Genomic DNA, 27,240 nt, shown 5'->3' with positions numbered 1-27,240 from the left:
TACTCAGAAACAGTGCACCAAATACTGTAAGAAATGTAATTTTATAGTGATAGCTACATGAGCCAAATCTTAATTAATTATTGGAAGTAGAAATGTTGATGATTGATCATTTTAATCATGTCATATTTTTTTTCATTTTTTTTGTTCCAGCTTTTCATTTCATCGGTAGAATTCCAATGAGTAGGCAGATTGAGGCCTTGGAGTCAACCAAAAAAGGGTTGATTCGTTAATTGGGAACATAGAATCGGATCACTTACCAATGAACGAATAACCACCCTATTCTTTTGATAATGGCTCCAAAGTGGGAGCTGAAACATCTAATTTTTGAAATTCCAACACGGTTCAACCCGTGACCCTAGTCCTGTTGCTCATAATCCTAACCGTGGAAAACTTTCCGATTATTTTTGATATTATTAAAGCTTGTAAAATTTTTTAAACTCATAGAATTCAAAATATATATAAATATATATATATATATATATATATATATATATATATATATATATATATATATATATATATTGGTAATTGTATACTTTCGCGGTCCCCTCGTTATAGAAAATCGAAAAATCATCAGATTTCGATGATTTATTTTAAATCTTCGTTTTTACTGCGGAATGGAAAAAAATATGGGAAATATCGCAACTGGAGATTTCATATAGTTTTATGACTTTAAATGTGATAATAAACGCACTTCTTCGCATATAATCGTTCATAACTATTTTACGAAGCATCAAAAGCAGTTCATGTATTTTTTTCTTAATCTACACAAAAAAAACATTTTGGGAAAAAAAAATGAAAAATGTTTGTTCATCCATTTTTTATCTCTAAGTAACTTTAGTAAGATACCATTTTTTTAATGGTGAAAATCTTGAATTTTTCAAAGTTAACTTTTAATATTGTTACACTTGATTACAATAAGTAATTTTTGTTCACATAACTTTGATTATTACTTAATAAAAAAGGTACAAACGATTATATATATATATATATATATATATATATATATATATATATATATTCGAATTAGTCGAATATTACACACATTTTGGATATATAACTATATGGCGTTATCTATAATTTTTTCTCGCTTACAGATCCTGTAAGCGGGTAAAAAATTATATCTATCAAAAATAATTTATGTGGCAATTGTGATATTCTTAAAGGTTTTCGGTTAAAGGAAACCAAATTTTGGAAAATTTGAAATAATTTAAAGCAAATTATAATTTTTTAAGGATTGCTATGTTTTTGAATGTTGAATGAAAACTACTATGTACTTGTAAATGTTCATTTTCATACATATAAAGCGTATATTATAAACATGACCCGTATTTTGTTGGTTTCTCCTTCACACTTCATAATTAACTATCAATTTTTCAAATTATTTCTCACAATTTCCGATAACACGATAACATCTCAACATTTTGTCCAATTTATCCATTTGGAACGTTGCCCTATTATCGGCATGAGCGAGGCAGGCTGTTTAAGGTTTAAGATATAAATCGAAATATTACACAGTCATTGAAATGTTGCTCCAAACTATCCTCAATGTCGCTGTAGAATTTTGGACACAATATACAGAATTCCAACGACTCGAGCAGCCACAAATGAAGGTTCCGTATCTTCCTTCCGATCCACTTCACCGTCTTTCCAGGCGAGAATTAAAAGACGAAGTTATTTAATGAAGTGCTCAAATTCTGCCTGTGAGCCTACCATGACCGTTAAAGTATAAGGCAGATACGTAGAACACATTTTTCTATGGAACGCAGCAATGTGATAATACGTTAAGGTGGATATAATCCCGGCAACTTGAAGGGTCCAGGTTATAATGCAAGTACTAGAAACTGTTACGATTTCATATCTCAGGGACTGGCAAATCCCAGTGCTAAGATACCTTTTTGCGTGAACCTCTTTTTTAAGCCACGTAACTAAAATATATGTATATCGAGCTTTCAACTATACATAATAAATAAAATCTTCACTTGAAACTTCTCATTGCAATATATCAAACATTTTTCAACTATAATTTGTTTTCCATGATTTTTCTAGGTAATCTGATATTCGTTCGGTGTTAAAAGTCGTAAATCCTGTTTGCATATTTCTTCTGTTAATACGAGCGGAAAACGAAATAATGAACGAATCACGAGTAGTCACCAGGTTACGGGAAATTGAATCGAAAATTCGCAATATTCGTTTACTAATTTATAATCTCATATGTTAGATAATTCAATTATTAACTTGATTAACAGCAATCGAAATCAGTAATAGTACTGCCCATAAATTTATAGATTTTGTATTATCGAAGGATGAACACTTTTGAGATGTATAGTTTCAATTAGTGGAAAGCACAGTTAAGGTAGAATTAGTATAACTAGTTCCGCAATTTCCGAAGTTCTTTTTCATGCATTTATTCCGTTTTATGCACTTGAAGTAATTTTATCAGTAAATTATTTTTATTTATCATAGAGTGAGCGTTAATACACTGGAGAAAATATTTTGATAGTTAATTTATGGTATTAATTCTCAGTATGCGGTATGATATTTTCTGAAATACTGATACTGTTCACTGTCACCAGACCAATATCCACAATCACATAATTACATGATTTGATTAGCGTTTCTATGATATAGTTATCATCTTCGATACGAAGGTTACAATGTTTACTATCGTGAGACAGCGTAATTGTTGCTGTACTTGTAGTGAACAGGAATTTCAATGAATGCTGGTGATACATTGTATCTGTATCAACTTCTAGATTTACTCAGAGTGAACTAGTTTTGACTATGGTTTTAAAATTTCATATGAGTGAATTCTGACGCCATTATCTTTATTTAAGGACGACGCAGTACGTTTTTATCATAAACAGTATGGAGTGCAGGAAGTATGAAATTCGTGTATTGCTAGGACATTATTGAAATCAAAAGTTCGAAGCAGCCGTGGCATGGCACAATGAGTGTTGGCATAGCGTTGGTTCAATCGTCTCATTAGTGGAGTTTTGACAGTTGAAGATCGTTAAAAGGAAATCAGCAGAAAACCTACCTAATATCAGCGTTCCATTATACCATATATTACCATTCAATAAAGAGTCATACGAATTAACCGAGGTTCAAGCAAAACGTCGAGTAGGGGTGTGTAAACAAATCCTTGCCATGCGGAAAGATCATGAAAAATGGATTTATCCAACCAGTCCGAATATGGAAAATCAGTGGTTGGACAAAGGACAATTACCAGAAACCATGGTAAAGAGAGGTGCATTCGAGCGGAAAGTCTTGTGTGTATGAAGGAATTATGAAGTTTTAATAAACTTCGAATCATTCCAGATAGTCAAGCTATCAATGCCGAGGCATATACTGGGCATTTGATGCGAATGTTGGAGGTTTTATGAGGAAATATCCAGATTTAGTTAAGTGGTGAGCTCTCTTACAACAAGAAGATGCTAAACCATATACTACAAAAGTTAAGCGGAATAAGATCGAAGAACTTGGTTAAAATTTATTTAGATCCTTGGTGAAATTCCTACATGGACAAAATATAAATCGAAAGAAGATGTTGGGAATGCAATGCGACAATCCCCCAAAAATGGTTTTACCAAGGTCCCGAAGATCTAGCTGAACGTTGAGTTAAAACCACAGAATAGTTCGAATATCAAGGCTGTCTTTTTGTATGATAATTCAATAAACAAAGATAACATTGAAAATGGACATTATCTATGAGATACCCTCTATAGTATTGTTTTGTTTCACATGATTTTTATGTCATGATTTAATTCACAATTTACACATTTTTCCACATCTACCACTATCCACTTTTTTCTATTTCTTCAGTAATTTTCTCTTATACGTGTGAATTAGCGTGAAGTGAAGTTAAAATCTTGCTGAAGTGTTGTCAATCTGAAAGGCATAATTGTGTAGTTATTATTTTGAATGGAATTAGAAATTACAAATAAGTAATTAATAAAATTTTCTAGCTTTTCTCGTCATTTAATTTCATTGATTATGCTCTAATTTTGAATAGTTTGAATTTTTATTTCATTTGCGGCGTACTCCTATAAGTTCGATTATCATTAATCTCTATAATTCAACAATTAACAGTTGAAGAATTAATGACAAATTAGAGATAAGTAGTCACGGATTGAATTCTAACCCCAACTACCAACTTTTACAACCAGCTGTTTACATCACTGGGCTAAAGCTTCTCGAGTATTTAGAGATTAAATTACATTTGAGATGACTTGTCTTTTTAAAATTCATGAAAAATTTCAATCCTCTGATTTAATAAATACATACTTTTAGAAAAAGTGATTGATTATCAGATGTTTCGTTCGAGAATATCTTTCAGATTTACTAAAGCGAGCAACTTGGATATTTTGATATGTCAACATTATGATTTATGTTTAAAACTGATTCAATAATTGAATTGAAAGTATCCATGTAGATGATGATTTCAATTTCTTCTCTAATTCTTCGAAATAACCCATTGAAAAATTCTCAATCAAGGTTGATATATTTTTTTACAGTTTTATCCAGTGATACTTCTGGAGGTGCCAGAAAAAATTCTTTGTTATCACTCATTCAAATAAAAAATTTGAGATATAGGTACTTTTGATTATTTAATTATTCCATAGTGTTAGTTTAATTAAGTGCCACACCATTAAAAGTGATTTGATTGTTTTTGGCTTAAAAAGATATATAGCTATGGAAATCTGTATGATACAAATTTAATTATTTCATTAACTGTAACATTAATAGTAGCAGGAAAAGAGACTTAGTTCAAAAAGTACTTAAACTACTCGTATGAAAATATTTAACTACTTAATTGATTATTCTATTACTCTCTATCGAGATTTTAGATATTGTTGAACATATTTCGATATTTTTTAATTAGTGACCGAAAACATAATCTGAATTTTTTTACATTATTTTTGTTATTGATATCATTTGTCATTGATGTAAAGTTTAATTGTAACAGTAATATAGTTGTGTTTTATTGAGGTAACTTTACTATATCCCACACAATTACGTGAATCTGCCGCACTAGCAATAAAAACTCCGACTAAAACTTCAAACTTAGAGTATCCGTGGTTTTCAAATTAACACACCGGAAACTTTCATTTCAGTCGAAAAGGGACCTTTTTGCAATCGCACAAAACACCCTGTCGGCTGATTAAACAAAGACCTAGGCCTGGCTGGCTGGGAAGGCTTTTTGTCGAGGCCATACATTACCCAGCGTACAGGTATTATAGGGGGCGCTGCGCATTTCTTACCGGATCATTGTTTCCAATGCCTTTCTTAACGAAATTATCCCGGGATGTGTATGCAGAGTGCTGCCCGTAAAATGGGCTAAAATAAGGCGTGCGGAGTTTTAGCATAAAGGGCTGCGTTTTATGTTACATCATAAATTACAGTACTTCAGAAATAGTCGGAGTTCATGTAATATTAGAGAGCAATGAACAGGGACGTCATTTATTGTAAGGAAATTATGACTGAAAAAAGAAACTTATCTACGCATATCAGTTCGAAAATTCCATTTTTCACTTAATTATCTTCAATAAGAACATCTTGAATACAGTATCACATATAATTAACTATTTACATATATCTCCTGGTAAACTTCTTTATGGTACTCTTTCCCTATAATTTGAATTTCTGATCTGATAAATTGACAGATGTTGCTAGATGCTGGACTGGTATCACTTCATTTTGCTGATACTACGGATTTGGTGTACGTTGAAAGTAATTATTACTTTTAGTATTAAAATTGAGAGCTTCTACCAAGGATAGTAATTGATATTGTGGGACAAACTTTTGTCACATTGTAAACTTCTCTAATTTGAATGTTCTGAAATAAATGTCAACATGAACTAAGTACAAATTGTTACTAGAATGCTTATTTTTTTCTTGAAGTATGCTTGTTTATAAGAATAAACAGAACATAGATGTAAATAAATGAAATAATAGGTCTGATAAAACCACAAACCTTAAAAAGTTCATATTGGTATAGTTTCATCTTCGTTTTTATCCAATTAATAACATTGTAACTTAGAATGAATTACATCTGACTTAAATATGGACAGAGAAATCAAAAGTAAAATGGAAATGGCAAGAAAGGCATTTACCAAGTATAAAGCCCTGCTATGCAATAGAAATCTATCTCTAAACCAAAGATTAAGATTTGTACACTGCTACGTATGGTCCGTATTATTATATGGAGTTGAAACTTGGACGCCGAAAGCTCAGATAACAAAAAAGCTTGAAGCATTTGAATTCTGGCTCTATCGTAAAATGCTAAAGATTCCATGGACAACAAGAACAACAAATGCAGAAGTGATAACCAGAATAGGCAGAGAACTATCACTGATAAGGACCATAAAACAAAGGAAAACAGCGTACTTAGGTACTGAGAGGAGACAAGTATACTCTTCTGCAAACAATTATGCAAGGCAGGGTAGATGGTAGACGGGGTGTCGAGAGAAAGAAGAAGTCGTGGCTAAGGAATGTGAGAGACTGGAAGTATGAGTGTGCCAGAATTGTTTCCGATAGCAAAAGATAGAGAAGCATTTAAAGTAGTGGTCACCAACCTCCGTTAGGAGAAGGCATGGAAAAAAGAAAGAATGAGTTGAATAAAGAAGAATCTAAAACCGAAAGATTTTGGTAGGACGTGGTAATTATCATTAAAATTACTAGATCACTTTCTTAACAAGGATATTTGACTCTTGAAATATCTAGTGCATTTCCAAAGTATTTATTTAGTTATAATAAAGGACAATATTATTACTGTTAACAATGCTTCGCTTCCACAATATTAATTACGCCAAGAATACAAAACGTTTCGATATTCTGGGGCTTCTTGACTTCATCATCATTGTTGGAGATTTTCTTTACTCCTTGGTAACTAAAGTATCATTCACACATTTTTCGTTGTATAATCACTTTTGCTATACCTTGAATTTCCTGAACTGAATTTACTCGTGGTACTCGTGACAGATTTCTGACAGATTTTCGGCCACTAAAAACTTCCGCGTTTTGGTTTGCAGCTATGAGTTTTCCACATCTGTTATTCCACAATTTATATGAAGGTTTTTTGCTCGTCTTTTGTGACCATGATAAAATAATTTTTCTCCCAAAAACCTGTCCATATAAATTTGAAAAACTCTTATAATTTGGGTGGTTGTTACACTGAAAGCGAATTACTGAGAGATTCTGAGCATATCGAGATGTGCACTGTTGTTAAAAAGTAATTTATGACAAGTGTGAGCTGCACTATTATTATAGTTGTAGTATAGTTGTAAATTTTCAAGAATTATGTTGAATATGACAACAAATTCTGAGGCTGTTTTTGAGTTTTACATTTTTGTTAATCTCGGTTTCAAACTTATTGTTTAGAAAATTTGTTATTTTTTTAGAAGACGATTCATGTGGGATCTATATGAAATAAAGTACTATCCCAATTTTTCAAAAATTTACGTCCATTAATTGGAGGTAACTAGCGATTTTTCATAGGGAGTTATCTTTTGGTATTCGTTTGTTTATAAAAAAAATGTTTTTTTATTCATATATTAATTTATTTATTGTATTTTGGCAAACTTTTTTCATTGTCTTGTCTTGATGATTTCCCCCTTTTTACACGTATTCACATGTTTTTCCTGTAGTATATTCTGGAAGAGTGATTATAGAAGTGAATTTTTGGCTTAAGGAATATAATAAATATTTATATATTTATAATATATAAATATATACAAGTTTATTTTCATTTTAATATCAGATATAATGTGAAAAATTCATTTATTTTTACTGTCAAGAATTAGACCTGTTATCAATTTTTGAGAACATTCAATAGCAAAATCCATTTGAAATGCAATAATTCACAGTAATATCTGTTTAATATTAACTTCTGTTATCGAATATATAAAGATTAATATTCCTCATGGATGAATGGAATTAAAAGCTTCAATATTCGGGCTGTATTTTTTTTGCTTCCTTTGGCTTCGTGAAATATCATCGCTTTGTTTGAGAGTCAAATATTTTCAGTGTTTATTCCTCTAGTTGATTCCGTTTAAATGGTCTCCTTGATATTACATGTCCTCGAACTTTATTGTCTATCGCTGAAATTGAGTTTCATTTCCATCATTTCTATAGTACTTGATTTTCCCATTTGACAGTCATAATAGTAGAATTGGTTTCGCTTTGTATTAATTCTGTTTTTAAAGAGACAATTAATTTTTTTTCACAGTTTTTAACGTTCCTTTGTGATGTCGTGAAAGTTTTGCCCTGCGCATTGTTAGCAAGGAAACCAAAGAATATTTGAGTGGATGGTACAAAATTTATTACTCATAAAAAAACTGATAACAGTTTATTTTAACCAAACCTTCAAATATTTTGAATAAATTATTTCAAATATTTCGAATATTTCATCATTTCAGGATTTGTGAAAGTACTATTAGGAAGAATCTTTTATATTTTTTTTTGTTTCAGGTGATTCTGGAACAACTGCATTTGCTTCTGGTGAGTTGCCATACCATATTTTAATTACTCGTGAACATGCATACTGACAGACATTTTCCAAGTAATGAAATAAATCCAGTGAAAAATCTAAGAACACTCCATGCCAAAGAAGATTGAATCATCATATTATTAGGACGTATCTTATATCACTTCACATGTCGCAAACACCACATTTAGTTCCAAAACTGTATTGAGAAGCTCCTCATCAAATATCTAATAGAGCAGCGAACAACTTCTGCCAAATTGTAAAATTGGTGCAATATCTTCAAATATTCTAGTTCTTGAAATTACTTTAACTTTACCTACAACTTGAATCTAGGCAATGAACAGATTTTATTGCTCTGAACAATACTAAAGTTCTGAGAATATACATGGTTTGAAATTTTGCCTCCGAGATTTTACAAGTAATTTGCGTGAGATTGAATTTTTCTCAGACAGCTGATCCTATATGCAAAACTTCACAAGAGTTTTTGTTTGAATGGGCAAAACTTCATATATATTTATCTAGATATACGATTTCACTCCAGCAATTACCATTTTCAACTTATTTAATGTTTAGTTCTAGACTATTCAAAATCATAAATGTAGATGATAAAGAAGAGATTTTAAACATATACAAATTTAGGTAATAATTATATATGCCAAAAGAAAAAACCTCAACTTGATGTAGTCATATTGACAATTTAAATTGTAGAAGTAAACCGTTAACCCTATTGTCCGATTCCATTCATTTATATTTTTATAAAAAATTTCTTGAAAAGTATTTTTTCTCAATCTATTTCTACACAGATACATTTTAACTTTAAATCATGTAATCCCTCTCGAAAAAACTCTCACAAATGCACTGACAAATCAACTATATTGATATTAGAGTATGTCTGATAATTCAGTGATAAAGATATATTTTTTCGAATAAAGCAATGTGAATTTCAAAGCATCACATAAAAGTTTGACTTCTTCTTCTCAAAATTATATAAAGAAGGAACAAAAAAGAGCCAATAATTTCTAATTATCTTCATTATCTATGTTTGGAGGGACTTGTAAATCAATCAAAGTTATTCACTTATTCTGCCATGAACTGTTAAATAGACTACTGACAGTTCGTGTCTCTTTTGTATATTTTCCCAAGTTGTGAAGTTTCTTGGCGACATATCAACTTGTGTACCACTTGAACGTAGATCTTTCGATGTGGAAGCGCCAATAGAACTTAAATTTGCATTCGTATAATTGCACCACTTGAACTCTTGTTCATATTCAATATCTCGTTTTGTTTCTAGTATTTGCTGGATGTCTTCAATTTTTTCCCAACTCATCAGTTCATTTCCTCTTAAATTGACTAATTCTAAAGATTATTAGAGGTATTACTTCGTAATGCGGTTCTCTTACAATGCTAAATCACATACTACCATAGTTACAGGAAATAAGATCTACAAACTTGGTGGTGTTGAACTTACACCACATCCAGCGATTAGCTCGGATGTTAGACCGTCTGATAATTATTTATTCAGATTTTTAAACGAAATTCTTGCTTGAGGAAAAGTTGAATTCAAAGGAGATGTTGGAAACTCAGTGCGACCATTTTTTGCATTCAATCCCAAAGAATAAATTCACCCAGGTCTCAAAGGGCTTGTTGGGGGGAAATAGAATATTACATTGGAAACCAAAATCATTCATAAGTTAGCTACCCTTTATATTATCTACGTACCAAATTATCTTATTCTGTCTCTCAACAAACAAAAATAACTTACAATGAATAATTATTCATATATCTATAAATAGATACATATTGTTATATAGTACTGTTCATGAATAATCAACCGAATCAGAAGCGACTTGTGGTTTCACAATTCTCCTGACACCCATTATGCGATGTTACGTCCACGTGTAACTGATTTCGGTGATTTATCACAGTTAGCTATACTAATGGCACATGATGCAATAATTAGAGATGATGCCTCTGTGCATGTAAAACAATACGAAAAGTCTTACTAAGAATTTTTTCATCCGGAATTCATTTGATTTATTAGAAATATTTTTTGCCATTGACAGTGGTCTAACAAATGAAAAATGAAAATATGAAAAACATGAAAATATCCAAATTCAACTACCCCTGGCTGAGGAATCTGAATAATTGATAATATTCTAATTTTATAGTTCAAAATCGTGGTTTTCTTCCATACATCACAACACTATTTCTGATATTTGAGGAGTACAATTTTTTTTGACAAAATAATGATTGAAATTATGTCTTTAAAATGATTAACTCCGCAAATATGAATAACGACTGGTTCCATAACCGTATCCACTTGAAAATTCAATTACCACATACAGTTTTCCTTTCTTCTAACGTGATTTAAAGCGTTCTTCCGTGGAAATAAGAGATTCCATCAATCGCAGTATGCTAAGGCTATTGGTTTAAATATTATATTGTGACACGCTACGTAATTTTTAAAATGAAACTTTTTATGGAACACTATAAGAGTTTTGGCATGATAGTTAACTCGTAGAGTTAACACTTATAAACTCCTTATCTTTTTCTAATCATCATTTACTTAAGGACAGTGAAAGAGGCAGGAAAAGTTTATGAAGACCCGCACAAAGAGTAGATGCCGAGAATAGTAGCTGGGTAATGTTTATTGATGGCGATCATGTCAATTATAGAGGATTTATCAATATAGGTGATGCATATAAGACAAGAGGTATTTATGTTATTCATTTCATATAGAACTTACGACTAGTTCAGATCCTGCGCAGTTGGCCAAATATATTCCACTTTATCAGAGAAAGTTTTTGTAACTAGTATTTATTGAATGATCTTTTTTTGTAACTCAAAATTAGTTGATAACAGATAAGGATAAATAGGCAAAAACAATTTATTCCTCGCAGATGTTTGTCTTATTTTATTTCTTCAACTCAAGAATGTCATGATATTATTCGATTGATAATAGTTAAATTAAAGATCGTTGCAACAATTTCAAATAAATTTCTTGTTTGTGCGTGTTTTGTCAAAAATGAAGGGTGTACCTACGTTTTATGAATTTTATCCTGACTGTACTCGTATATATCGAACTGAAATAAGCGTGTTAATAATTTTGGTCGGTTTTATGCAGTATCTTTATTTAGGTACTCTAAATATTGGAGTCGAATCATTTTTTTTTTGTTTTGGACTAAATCAACGAAAAACTAATACAATAAACAATTAAGTAATATTGTCATTGACAAGTGAAACTTTTGTAGTAAAAAATTTGGCATAAGTTAAGTTAATTAATTAAATTAAATTAATTAGTTAAGTTAATACAGTTAGGCTCGCAATATATGGTAGTCTTTTATAAAATTGCAAAACGGATATTACATTAGCAACGTATTGAATGCAGTATCGATGTAGTTTGATAATTACCAATAGTTCAAAGCGATTTGCGTTTATGTCCTTGCTATAACCTCTAGATTTTTAGATACAAGAATCATACTACTTTTTCCACAAATCTTCATTGTCATTCTCATATTCAAGCTGCTTTCTGCCTGTTGGTGCTTGATAACCTGTCGAAGATTTTATGCTAATAATTATTGTGCCAATGCATACAATTTCAACTGTCTCTTCACCATTTACCTATGTCTCGTCTGAATATTAACGATTTTTTTATGAAATTCTGTCATTTTAAGAAACAATATAGTTATTTTCTGTCATTCAATCAATGCCGATTTATTGTTATGCTAGTGATCCACAAACAATGTCAATATCAAAGCAGTACGTGAGTGTAGGTGACAATCCAGCAACCTCAATTCTCACTAAAGATCTGTGTCTCCATGCGTATAAAATCCAATTAACACAACAGTTGAAGCCTAATCACCATACGCAACAAAGAGAGTTTGTTGAATAGATTATTGAGCATCAACAAATGGATGCTGATTTTTCGAGCAATATCATGCTAAACGACGAAAAACATTTTCACTTTGAAGGGTTTGTTAATCACCAAAATTGCTATATTTGGGGTTCTAAGAACCTATATGTGGTTGTCAAAAAACAAATTAATTCACAATGTGTCACTGTTTGGTGTACATTTAGAGCTGCAGGCATAATTGTACAATAATTTTTTGAAAAAGAGGCTGTTACTTGCCCTAGATATTGTGACATGATAACATATCGCTGTGGACGTTACATTAACGAAATTTAGCCAGAACATGGAAAATATCAACAAACGAGTGAGTATGTGTATGCAAAGCCGAATCCAAATATTTCCAACCGGACTGTAACCGTTTTTGTTTATAATTCTACAAGTGAATCGACAACACGAAATACGTATAATTATTGCAAAAAAAAAAAATAGGAATTGTGTGTGATATTTTGTCATTTACGACATTCGTTTACCATATTTTAAATTAATTTTATCCTCTCGACCACAGGGTCCTATCTACTGCTTCGCCAAGACTTGTTTTTTTTTGAAACCGAAGTATTTAATACCCGTTTCTTTGTTATTCCGATTAGTGTTTTTGCATGTAGCGACGGCGTTATGATCTCATAATAGCCATTAAACACAAAAAACTATTACAAACACACAAAATCCCTATAAATACGTACACCCCCAGCCTAATCTTGATGACCAAGAATACATTTTGAATCCAGCGTGACGTCATGCGCTAGGCGTGTCAAATTTGAGACATGCGTGTATGTGGATCGTGTGTAATACCTACAAATGATAAGTCGTAGTCGACTATACAATTTTGAGCAATAATGAGTCTTGAAACATTACACTTTATTTCTCAGATATACCTCCAAAAAATTAATCCTGGTGAAATATTTGTATCTGAAATTTTTCCAATATTTTTATATAAACAGACATCCAATCGATTTTTAATGTTTACAATAATGTAAAAATAATTGCTCAATTTACCTAGTAGAGTAAACATGTCGAAAAGCTATTTCAAATATATAAGTTAGAGTTTCGGTTTATCTTAAACCTCAAAACAACGGTAAGATGTGGACATCGTTTAGCGTGTTTAAATTTGTCAGGAAGCTTTCAGTTTGCTCAGAGCACAAAGCAAACATAACTGAAAAGCTCACACCTTCATTTCATTTACTTAGACGTTATCGTGACAGTAAACAAATATATTTCTCCAAATCAACTTTATTTAATGGATCCGTGGGATATACTTACTGTGATTTTAAACGTGTTTGGTAATGTCTCTATTTTCTCTCTCATTCTATGTCTTATCAACGTTAAAAGAATAACTGATACACAAACATCACGTATTGGGCTGTTGATATCAATGAAATAATATTTGGAATTGGTATTTGTTTTACACACATTTATTTCTGAAGGATTTGCGTCAGCTTTGTTGCTATATTTTGTACAGATTTCTTATCTCGTATTTTTTCTTCTTCTTCGACTGTGACATTTGTGGGTTATTCGGATCAAATTTTATGGAATTATATGTCGATTTCCAAATTGAACAAAACAGCATATCGATATATTTAAAGTGGGCCTCAGAAAACATCCCGATATTAGGCAGAATTCATTATATTTTAAAACAAGATTAAACGCATTGATTTTTGTTATACCAGGTGAAAATTAAGTGATAAAACTATTTTTTGAATTTATTTAGAGTAGACTTACAATTTATCGCTGTCTCCTTCAAAGTAATTTTCATGAAATGCCACGCAGCTTTTGATACTTTCACTTCTCCCTTCACAACCTCCCAAAATGACATTTCTTAACATGAGTTTTTGATTAAAGAAAAAGAATAAAGTCAGGAAAACTCACGTCAGGTCAGTAGGAAGATTCATATATTCATATTATTCTATTTTTAATTGGAGATTATCTACTTATGCAATTGAAGCAAGCAAATTATCATCAAATATTTGAAAAAATTTGTTAGGATAAGATTGCTGGAACTAATTTGACAGAGTCAACTAGGAAAAACTATTTTGCACGATCTTACACGGACTTTATATCTCAAATTTCCATGAATTTTATTGTATTAAAAACATGACTTTTGGATACTATTTTTTAGCTACCTTTCGGGGATAACACTAGAAAGATCTTAGTTTTGTACCGGTGACATAGTTATTCTAACATATATAAATAATAGGTTTCAATTTCTTATTTCTTAGATCTTTTGATATATTAATGCAAATATATGTTCTTAATTTTAGGTCTCCTCTGTTTTAAAATTAGTTTTTTTAATAATTTTTGGGATAAAAATAAAATTTGACATTTCGACCTCAGTCTCTATCAAAATATGATGTGGACACTGACAATTTTCGTATTTATATTAATCAATAGATCACCTACAATATGAACATCTAAATGAGAATAAAATCAAAATAGAAAATGTTCTAATAAGAAAAATTAATTTTTCCTTAGTCCTCACATCTCAAATATGTAGCAGTACTTGATCAATCAAATTTGTAGTTTTATTAGAATTTACAAAATAGCGCTATTATAAATTTTACTTAAATTATTTAGATCTGTTTTATCATTTATAGCTTTTTGGTTTACATGAATGTGAAGTATTTCTAAAAATTCTCTTTTTCGTACATTCGATTCCATTTCAAGAATATTTGAATCTTTATAATTGAATTTATGTTTTTTTGAAATTTCATAGTTTGTTAATGCAGTTCTATTTTTTTAACGTATTGATAATCTCTAGTCTATTTTCTAAATACTGAGATGTTTGCCCTATGTAAACAGCGTCACAATTAGTACAAGGCACTTGATATGTAATATTACTTCTTTTGTTTCTTGGTGTTTTGAATTTCAATTTGGTGAATAATTTGAATAACGTATTATGTTTTTTATGACTTATACTAATATAATATTTATTAAAATAATTTGATAGTTGTTGGGGAAAGTCTTTGTACATATGGTAAGGAAAAATGTTTTATGTTTTCTGTTTTTTAATTGATTGTAGTGTCTGTTTATCATTTTCTTGAATATGTTGTTTATCATTATTTTAATAAGAATGATATTACTATAAGTCATAAAGGACACAATACGTTATCCAACTATCTCACTAAATTGAAATCTAAAACACCAAAAATCAAAACAAGTAATATTATCTATCAAGTGCCTTGTAATAATTGTGACGCTGTCTACATGGAGCAGACATCTCAATATTTAAAAATCAGACTAAGAGGTCATCAATACGATAAAAAAAATGGAACTGCATTAACGAACCATGAAAACATTCTTGGAACGAAATCTAATACACGAAAAAGAGAACAAGCTATAAATGATAAAAAATGAAATTGATAAAATCTAAATAATAAGTAGAATTTATAGCTCTATTTTGTCAATTCTAATAAAACTACAAATAATTTGATTGATCAAGTACTGCTACATATTTGAGATGTGAGTACTGAGGAAAAATTAATTTTTCTTATTAGAACATTTTCTCTTTTGATTTTATTATTATTTTGTTGTTCATGATGTAGGTGATCTATAGATTAATATAAATATGCAAATTGTCAGTGTCAATAACATATTTTGATGAAGATTCAAAGAAAAGTCGAAACTTCAAATTTTCTTTTTCAAAAAATTATTAAAAAAACTAATTTCAAAACAGAACAGACCTAAAATCAAGAACATTTAGATGTATTAATAATAGGCTATTAAGAAATATAATATTTTCGATCTTTTTGAGTTATTAGTTTGCTACTAGCAGGTTTGTAGCTAGATGAAACTGGTCACTTGATTTATGAGATACAGCACTTTATTACTGAATGAAAATAAATTTGTTCCTATTATATGTATTTTATATGTTATTTGATGCAAATAACGGAATTAATAATAATCATTTTTGATTTTTATGCATCAATGTTTATGCTCTTTTATTAGTATTTTATATTTTGACCGAGAGATTACAAATAAAAACATTGGATATTTCCTTTTCAAACTTTTTTTATTAGACAATTCATAACTTCCTCGTTGATTTAACTTCAACTGCACATTCAGTATTTCTCTTTATGACAGATGAAATCGCACCTTTAACGCGAAAACCTCTGAAATATATAAGAGCATGACATTCGCAAATGGTATACTTTACCGGCGATACATTTATACATAGAATAGGCCAAGGCAATAGCAGCAATAGGATTTTCATCTGAATTTCATATAATACGGCAGACGAAAGAACCCCAAGCTGCATAAATTCTCCCAGTACTTCCTTCTACTTTGTTGTAGCCTCAGGTCCAATTGAAAGTAACAGCGGGGATTTCATGGGTTGCAGAAAAATGTTTGCCAGACATGAATATAAATGCTAGACAATAGTTCTTTCTGTATTTTTATGTTCAAATGTGTTGTTGAATAGCATGACCTTTAGATTATATTTAACATAGTTGAGCTTTTCTAGATCAAAATAATTAATAGAAGCGAAATGAATCCAATGTATCACGCAAAATTCTTTGTACAGAAAATGTGTTGATTATTATGAAAATTGGAATGTATTGATAAAGCGCTATTAGACAAGGCAGAGGGGTTGATAAATACATAATTGCCATTCTAGATAATGATATACTGTATGAATTGTTTCATGAAGGTCCCTTTGAACTAGAATTAGAGAATTTTACTTTTTTGTAGTCTCTAAATTAACCTCCAGTCATGATAGTTGAAACAGTTCTTGAGTAATGAGTGAGCAAGATTCACAGAGATTAAGTAAATAAGATTCCATCGGAGATTTTAATCAATATGGATGCGCCAGAGTCTTATTGAAATACTAGAACTTTCTAAATTGGAGAAAATCAACAGCTGAAATTGTTCATGGAGTCTTTTAATTCTTTTTGACCATGAAGCAGAGGTTGAGAGCGGATCTTGACTAACCGTATCAAAATTTGGATACTATAACTTTTCAGGTATTTTACATGAACCAAATACTAAAGAACTCAAAGAACTTTCTTCAAACCTGTGTCATGGAGAGCAATTAGGATCTGATGATCCAGAATTATACACATATATTTTCTACTTATAAATGGTGCAGTGATTTCTGTGATTTTTATAGAAAATATCCACTCAATACATAGCATTATTTTGTTGAATATTTATTATTCTTGAAACTTTTTCTGTATATCACAATAACATAATTTATGTTTATACTGGTAAAATCGTCGTGTTGTCTCAACAGGTGAACAGTAGAATTTACTTCCATGGGATATTCCACATACTATATTGTCGACACCACTTTCAAACCAGTACCTGTCAAATATAAATTTGTTCGTCGTACGTGAGATCAGTGTGCTATATTTTAAACATCGCCAGGGTCGAGAAGCAGAAAAAAGTTAAGGAGCTTGATAAATGGGGCTTTGTTTGTTATTGTCGTGATCAGAGGTGAAACATGTTCTTTCGCGTCATTAAATTATTTGATGGAGGCGAAAATGTCCGGAGAGAACTTTTTAATAACCGTCACGTCTGAGAATTTTTTTGTTTTCTATTGCCGGCCAGACTAAATACACTCTAGAAAGTGACAAGAAAATAGGTTGCTATTGATCTAGATTTATACGTGGATTACTATGAACTGCGGGCTGATTTTGATTTATGAGTGGGGACGCTCTTAAAAGACGTATCTGCTTCAAATAAATTTTCTCTACAATATTATTACTTTATTGGATGATAGTTGTAATAAATATTAATACGAATTTATTGTTCTCTAGTATTTCAATGTTGAAAACATATTTTCATTACTGTGTGATACTTAGACAGAATTTTGATAAAGACTATAACTGTCCTATATGATTTGAATGGTAGAATGTCTCTAATGTCGGCATGTAATGTTTTTTTTTCCAATTTTGTTAATTATTATGGCACAGTAGTTACTTCTGTATTCTTTCCCGTAATAATGACAATAATTACCAATTTTTTGAATACTACTAGGAAGTAACATCTTCCATTAAGCTCGAATATGAATAAGAATAAACATTCAGCATTTAATCAACCTTCAGTTAAATGCTGCTTTGTACAAACGCTGTATATTCGAACCGGTAGATTATTAATCATTCTAAATAAACCTAATTAATATGAATCCATCTTTAGCGCTAACCAGAACGTCATTAGCAAATATGTATCATCGTTTTTAATGTTAATGCTTTTCAATTTCCACTAATCGTGGAGATATTGAACTAACAGCGCTCTATTACCCCGATTAAAATTTCCGGTATACGGTATATCTTCAAAGTAGAATTTTGTTTCCGTCATATGATACTCCTCTGTAAAATAAGCAGCCACCTGTTTCGGGAAATTAAGATTCATTAAATAGTTGCCTGAGGACTTAACGTTTTACTTTCTTACCTTCCTGTAGATTTTGAGACGTTCTCGGTTAATTACTTATCAGTTTCTAGGAAATAATTCCAATTTATCTCGCTAATTTCTACGTGAATTATACATGATTTTCGATGTTTAATTTGAGGCTGGCACACTTAATGTTACAAATCTAGTTATTCCAGTTTAGAGATTTGTGTAATTAAGCAAGACTTCTTGTTTCTACTTTGAAACTAATTACCCTTCTTTCTTTTATTGTCCATGCGAGGAATAATCATTTTTTGTAAGTTGTTTCAACGGCAATCGAAACAAAATATTTCGTGAAAGATTTTGTTAACAATCTTTCAGAAGCTTAATTCTTTAATGACATGATAGAGGTTATTCCAACGAGATACCTCTTTTCCATCTTCACTTAAGGTTAATTGGATAATATTGCGTTAGCATGTTGTTCTCTCTGCAGTTCAAAAGAGGTCGATAAATTGGATTGGAACTTGGAGATTCTCTAATTTAATATTGTGATTAGTGCTCCTGTCTTGGATTAATTGTAATCCCAAGTCATTGGGAAAATTGGAAACAGATTAGAACAACGTGAGCGATAATAAACTAGGAAAATAATGTTATAGATATGTTCAGTTCTTGTTTAATATGACTAAATTCATCTAATAAAAATTATTCATTTGTTGTTAGTCTTTCAGGAATACTCTTAAACTTGTGTATTTTCAAATTTATGTAGCTATCTGATTCATTTGTTCTTTACGAATTAATCAAATGGAATCCACTTCTATAAGAATCCATACAAATTCTGCTTTTTTTCTATGATTCAAGAAATAAACTCTGAGTGTTTTTCTGTTCCTTTGGTGGCTTCAACGTGATTTAATTATGAGGTTTTGTCATTATTATTATTATTTTATTTTCTTCTTGTAGTTTGATCAATTTTTGACAGTTTAGTACTCAAACTACCAGGCTACCAAAGAGTATATAAATTCTCTTCCAGTCTCATTATACACAGCCTCTAATTCATTGGGTTTTATCAAAATATAGCAAGTATTTGCGAAGATTATTTTCAAATTGCGCAATATTTTCTTGATCACGATATTTTGCAACAATCAGTAAGTGCTAACGTTAGAAAAATACTTGATCCAAAAATATAGTTAGCAGCTTATTTCAACTATTATTAGTGGTTCCGTTTTAAGAATCCCATACTTTCCAGGTATATTTTTATCCAAATTTGCTCTAAATTACCACTTCTTACATTTAAATGTAATATTCACTCAGAAGAAGTTCAAGTATAAAATTAAATGGATTCGTATTTTAACAAAATCTATGAAAATGAAACGGATACAATTCTATTTTAATTATAATTTCTATAAAATGAAATAATATTGTTAGCAGCATACTCAAAACACATGATAATTACATACCGAATGAGTATCAAACTTATGTGCTTTGACTGATGCGATATTACGTTTCACGACCAAATAATTTGAAACATCGCGTCAAATTATATGTCGTTACAAGTTATTTGATTGAATTTAACGTATATGTCATGATTCAATTTCATACTTTAGATACCATGCTTTCCGTTATTGGAAACAAAACAGGAAATTTAATATTCACTGGAATTAATAAAATATCAATAGTTTGATGTGTTGATAACACGTTTTCAAAGAATAATTCAATGCATTGTTAAATAATAAACACAAAATCGAATCGGTATATTGAGATACATTTGTAAAATATCAGTTAGAATTTGTTTCAACTAATGTGAAACAATTGTAATGAAAACAAATTCATTAATTGTTATTAGATGATAGTAGTAGCCAAACCATGATAATTGAGACAGTAAAAAAACAAAAATATGACGAAAACTATTTTATTCTACAGCAAAAAACTACCGAGCTAATACATAAATGAAAATCAGCTCCAATGAAGGAAATTAAAACAGTATTATATCACCTTGCGACTCCCTCTAGATTTTAACCCAGTAATCTTCCCTCAATAAACTTCCTATAAAATTTTTCTTTGCGTTCAATAATATCCGATGGAAATATAAATTAGCTATTCTGTAAATAATGCTTTTGTATGTTTTTAATCTATTATTAAATCAGACCCACCTATATCACTATTTATTTATGTCCGTAGAAAATTTATCACACATAAATTGCCTCTAAAACCGTATTTACTTTCCTGTCTCAGAATCACATCTAGTTTGAGACGTTTCCGAGCACATCTCCAATGAAAATTGACATTAAATAAGGATTGGTTTCATCCAAAACGTTGACCTAATTCAGTGGTGAAAAATTCTGTTTATAGTACAAACACTAACAACCTTTCATTTCAATTGATAGAATTAACGTCGAAGCTTATACTGAGAGGAAAATTATTAATGGAATTATTTCTATAAGTAGGTAATAGAAATATTAATGAAAAAACTCAAGAAACGAAATTGAATATGAAACTATATATGATAGTGTGTCGGGACTAGCAAATAATACTTTATCATGTTAAGTAGAAAACGTTATACTCCAACTAAAAAGCAGTCAAAGGCAGAGTCGGCCATATCTGTGATTCGTTCATTAATCTAGGAAGTAATCTCAAACTGCCTACTCCACGCAACGATTCACCCCCTCGGATGATTCCAAGACCTCAATCTGCCTACTCCTTGGAATTATGCCAAAGAAGAAGAGAAGCTATAAAAATAAAAAGAAATATGCTTACCATTGAAAATACTGTGGACACTAACACTCTCACTACTGGCTTCAAGCCAACTACTCAGTTGGCAACCGAAAAAAATTTGCACATTGAATTGTCTTGAGAATATTCGATGACTATCAGTCGTTCCAGATTTAAAAAATGCTAGTAGAAGTATCATTAGGACTATAAAAAGTAAATTATTCTTGCAATACTTATAATAAATGTCAGAATTGGATTCATCGATTTCTAATTCATGAACAATGACTATTAAGATAATTATTAGAGAAAAAATACAGTTACAAGCAACTGGATGGTTTGAATAGTTAGCGTACATGAATATTTAGAGTAATTTACTTTTAGTAGTAAATAGAAAGCCTCAACTGAGCAAATAAAGTCTATTTTCTAATCCTTTAGAAAATATTACGAATTTATGTGTAGAAATATACGATCGCTATTTAATGAGCCTCAATTTTAGCACATATTTTCATTTTCATTTCAGTCCGTTAAATGGACGAAAAAAATCAAAATTTTCATTTTTCCTTAATATTTATTACTATAGGCTCCTGCTTTCCAGGCATTATTCATTTGGATTTTCACGACCTATGTTAAACTGTACGTTTAAAGGATCTGCTAGAATGCTGAGGGATCATTTCATATCATGGTTTTTATGGTATTTCTTATTATGATTACTGTTTTACTGATTGATACTGGTCCGTATGCAACTGTAGAAAACTGGGATTACTATTTTTGGCCTATATTTTCTACTATTACTAGTTTAAAGTGCAACAGAAACTGCCATAATAACATAAATTTGTATAGTGAGTTACATTTCAGCACATGAATGTTTGACATATTTTCCAAAGGTTTTTCATTCCGAGTTTCCATTTCAGAACAAGTTAATACAAACTCTTGTACTCAAAGTAATTGTCCTGCTGTGCTTTATAACAATGTGAAATATCGTCGTACTCGTTTACAAATGTTACTTTTGCATTACAAATATTTATTTCTTCTATAGATATTTTGTATATACCTGTACATAGTTACCTACGGTAAAATAAAATGAAAAACAGATTCAGTGACATTAACAAATCGATACACCGAATAAATTGGATCTAAAATTATTTGTGAATTTGTTTCTTGGACATTATAGTAATTTTTGGAAATAGTATGTTTGGGGTAATTTAAAACTAATCCATATGGATGAAATATGATCTAGTTCAAATTAAACTTTCAAAGAAGATTATTATTAAACCAAAGAAAAAGCAATCTATAGAAGTCGTGTACACAATTTCCGGAATATGTATACTTAGATATTTACTGGTTATCGATTATTTATAATACCTACTTGAAGAACTAATTATCGAAATTCTTTCAGTTATGCTCAATATTCCAGTAGAACTTATACAGGTACATACATATCTTTATCTTTTAACTTGATTTAGTTATTTTTATGTTTGTTTATTATTTTTACAAGGTTTTATCTACAAATTTTAGCAATTTTTTTACAATAAAGCATCTCTCTCTCTCTCTCTTAAATGAAATGTTCCATCCACTCCTCAATAAAATCTGGATTCATGAGAAAATTCCAAAAGACTGGAATGAATGAACTATTATGAAATTACCAAACAGGAACTTATTTATTTGTGAAAACTGGCGATACATCACGTGACGACTAAGATCTTGGCTGAAGTTATTCTGGAAAGAATAAGAGAACCCCTAAACGACAACCTACGTAAATTGCATCAATGAGAATAATACTGAAACCATAAAGCAAAATTAAGATATCTGCTGAAATTTTATAGACTTTGAAAAAGCATTTAACTTGATTAACAGATGAGTAATGTGAGGAATCTCAAAAGAGTACCTACCAGAAGATAGGTATACTAGAATAATAAAACCCTTTTTTAAAAATTGCACAACCAGGGTACAATACGAAGGACAATTATCCCAGCAAATCCAAATGGAAAAGGGAGTGAAAAGATGTAATTTAGCACCAACCCTGTTTTACATTGTAATGAATTCGATAGTGGGAAAAAAAATAAAAGAAAGATAAACAGCAAAAAATAACGACATTATGTCACAGCAAAACCGATACAGAAAGCGCCATTTATAAGGAAGAGAAACAGAGCAAGTCAAGCAATTTTACTACAGCGTTGTAAGTATTAATAGATGAAGGATATTGGTTCAAAATGCTTCCAAGTGATTGTATAAAATATGGTTCGTAACAAGTGAATCAATAACAATACAACTAAGAGTATTTCAAACAAATGTAAAATCTGTAACATATAAATTTAACGTGGTAAGAGGCGACATAAATAGCCAAAAAAATAGGAGTAAATGGAGAGCTCTCATCAACAGAACTGAATGAAACCCATAAATAGCGAGATCATCGTTTTATACAGCTATTGGAACACCGACAGGTGCCCTTTGCTTCACTGGGAGCTATATAATGATGATCCTCTATTCTCCGATATCGTTTAAATGTCATTTGTGATTCAGTTCATTTGTACTACTCCAATTTTTGAACTCATCTCAAGAACATATTATAAAGAAGAATATATTAGTACACAGACATTATTACATTTAGTTGGGATCTAAAAATGCTGACATTTATATGATTGCTTCTTATATTTCATTCCACTAATTCGAATTATTTAATGTCTTCTTTCCGCTTATATTTCAACTGTTTTACAACATCACGGATAAACTATATTTTCAGAATTACCTCAGTAAAATGATGTTATTTTGTAATTAGAATCATTTTTTAGATAGCAGCTGTATAATATAGAAAAAAATTGGTACTGGCCATAATTCACCGTGACATAATAGCTCTATACTAGACCATCGATTTATTGGTCGATTTAATAACCGACAGTGATTCAATCAGATAATAAGGCTCTGCGTTGTCTCTACAGATTTGTGGGCAGAAAGGATTTGTCTCTGTAGAATTCATCAGACTAGTTATCACCTAACGGGAATATAAATGAGTTTGTGAGAAAATTACTAGTAGGAAGATTAATATAAGATTGGAAGGCTTCTGGGATGAACTAGCTGAATTTACCTAAACAATGTTTGTTTATTAAGTTTCGCAACTCTAAAATTGCTATATATAGGAATTAGTTATTCTGAAGAGAAAAGAGAAGCTTTTATATTGCATGTGATATAATTTGAAAGTCATGAATCAAGAATTTTCGAATTTTTATAATTGAATGTATGTTTTTTGATTATTCCATGGTTTGTTGATGAAGTTTTATTTCTTCTCTAAAGAATAAATTGATAAACATTTGTACTAGCGCAAGGAGAGAGATTAATAATTATTTTTCATCTAGTATACTACTGTCAAATAAGCTACTACGTAATATTGGATTAAAAAATGCATGATGACATGATCGAGTTAAGCAAAGAGTACTTTTTTGTGAAAAAATCGATTGAAAAATTCAATTTTGCTATCTTCAGTTTGTACAGGTTATTCCTGTAGAAGTTACGGATTATTGACTATTGGCCAGAATTTTTTGCACCCTGTATATAAAGATATAATTTCGCTCGTTTACTAAAATAAAAAAATCCAATCCTTTCTAGGCAAAAAATCACCTTTTTACTGCAAGTTTATCATGCTGCAAATTGATTCTTGAAAATGTTAGTAATTGAATTGCGATAGATTTGTGTTCAAACTTTAATCTTAAAGTATTTCCTTAGAATCTCACTTCTCGTAAATCGTTGTTCTATGTGTGATAAATTGAGGAAGAAATCACCTTGTTCGTAACTAACGTACACAGACAACTCATTGTCCAGTTTCGTATCTTTGTAGAGGTGTAAATATCGAAGAAAGACGTCGCCAAGCTCAGAGAAATCCCAAACATTAAATTTTCAAATCCCACTGCAGCTCTGTGGATTTATCCGAGTGCGGACAAGAGACAACGAGGTCTGTGGGATGGATCTTAAAAAACGACACATTTAATTTGACTATCACTGTTCAAATTATGATATTATGGGAAAATAGGATAAGTGTATTGATAATATATGTCGTTACACAGAACTTTTTTTGAATTAGTCCAAGTAATAAAGATACCTCAAATTATTTTTTCAGTGTAGAATATTATTGAATTGAATAGCCTAAAAATCAAATGTTTTCCTCTCTCTTTAAATCGAGTTGATAATAAAGTATAAGTTTCAATCTTATATCATCCTCAATTTTTATCATGCGACTCGCTTATGAGCAGTGTTATTATCAAAGATATTTATCATAATAATAAACACAAACGAAAAACCAAATTGACAGAATTAGTACATCTTAAGTTAATTATTTTACTATTCATGTTATTGTCCACTGAGATTTGAAATCAACGAACACGCACAAGCTAATAATAACCAGCGATAAAACATTTTATTAGCATTATTCACACGAACGTATTATTAAAGTATCTATCCTTTTCTAATATGAATGTTAAACAAATTAGAACAGCAAAATATCTTCTTCTATTTTGGATACTATACTTTCTTCCAAAAAAGACAACGACATGCCCCATATCTAGAAAATATACTGATATCTATATTTGGGTCATAGCTGCGACAGCCTGTTTATTTCCCAATTTTTGAATATCTCCTATTATCTTCTTCCTGGCGTGTTTACATAGAAATAGAAAAGGCGGGGAACTTATAGGCGCGTGCAAGTGGAGCCTGATGTAGAGGTATCAGTGCCTCTTATTTATCGAAGACATATTCGTACTCGTGAAAGTATCAAATAGGAATAGATTCATTGTAAACGAAAAAAATATTTATCAATTGTTATAATTATTTCATTTTCATCGATACATAAAAACATCTTTCATATTTAATATATTAAATAAATAAACTTATCAAATCAAATTGTCCCCTGAAGAAATTATTTTATCATACAACTGTCTTTTTGTTTGCAATCAAATAGAATCTAATCAGAAATATTATTTGAATCGTTTCCTTCAGAAAAATTTAAGTGATATTTAATAACTTTTAGAGGGACGAGCTAAATTACTCTTATGCTCAATCCATATTCAAAAAATTTTTAAAATCATTCTCCTACAAATCCCGGTATATGAATAACAATGTTCTTGGTAACCTCAGACAAATTAGCAAAATCAGGCAAACTTAAAAATCATCTGAATTATTTTCGATATTATTTGTGCTTTTATTTATTCCATGAATAATACAGTAAAATTGAAAATCGAACCATTTCCAAGTTGAAAATTGAACATTGAAGGTCATCTCACAAGATGGGATTTGTACGATTACTTGATCAAAACTAATACGCTTTGCTTTATCTTACCATAAGTTAACCATACTCCATCTTTCTCTAGGATGCCAGTGCTTGTTTTCTCATTTCATACTTTCATAAGTTGACCACTATTGGCTTGAGCTCTTATAGTATATTTATGACTTTTAAAATTCTTTAAGTAGTTCTACTTACTTTTTACCTTCCATTTTTTTGTGAATCAATTTCTTAAGCATTTTATTTGCATTATTTCCCTTAAATTTTTAGTAAAAATTTCATTCAAGTGAATAAATATTTAATAAACATGAACAATGACAATATTAAATTACAATAATTGTCAACGTTTGTACTACGTTTGTACGTCAATACTATCTGCTCTTATCTTCTCATTTGATTAGTTGTTGGGGTTGTTGGTTCTATATGAAAGAATCAATTTTTAAGGATCGAGCTGACCAGGCATTGGTTCTCCTCTGCCTATTTACCTACAATAATAAGATCATTTTCCGTGTTGTATTAGTAAACGTGCATTTTATATTTGTGGAGGCTATT

At 30.4% G+C, this 27,240-nt stretch overlaps 1 protein-coding gene across 1 annotated transcript in view; it reads left to right on the top strand.

Moving 5' to 3' along the window:
- The window catches only part of LOC130898348 (hemicentin-1-like), a 310,568-nt gene that overhangs the window by 116,922 nt on the left and 166,406 nt on the right, over positions 1-27,240 (top strand). Inside the window, exon 3 of the mRNA XM_057807610.1 lies at positions 8,473-8,502. Within this exon, the coding sequence (XP_057663593.1) occupies positions 8,473-8,502 (30 nt within the window). The remainder of the gene's footprint in view (positions 1-8,472; positions 8,503-27,240) is intronic.

This window comes from Diorhabda carinulata, chromosome 1 (assembly GCF_026250575.1).
Source record: "Diorhabda carinulata isolate Delta chromosome 1, icDioCari1.1, whole genome shotgun sequence".
Taxonomy (NCBI): Eukaryota; Metazoa; Arthropoda; class Insecta; order Coleoptera; family Chrysomelidae; genus Diorhabda; species Diorhabda carinulata.
This window is presented reverse-complemented; position numbering and strand designations above follow the sequence as displayed.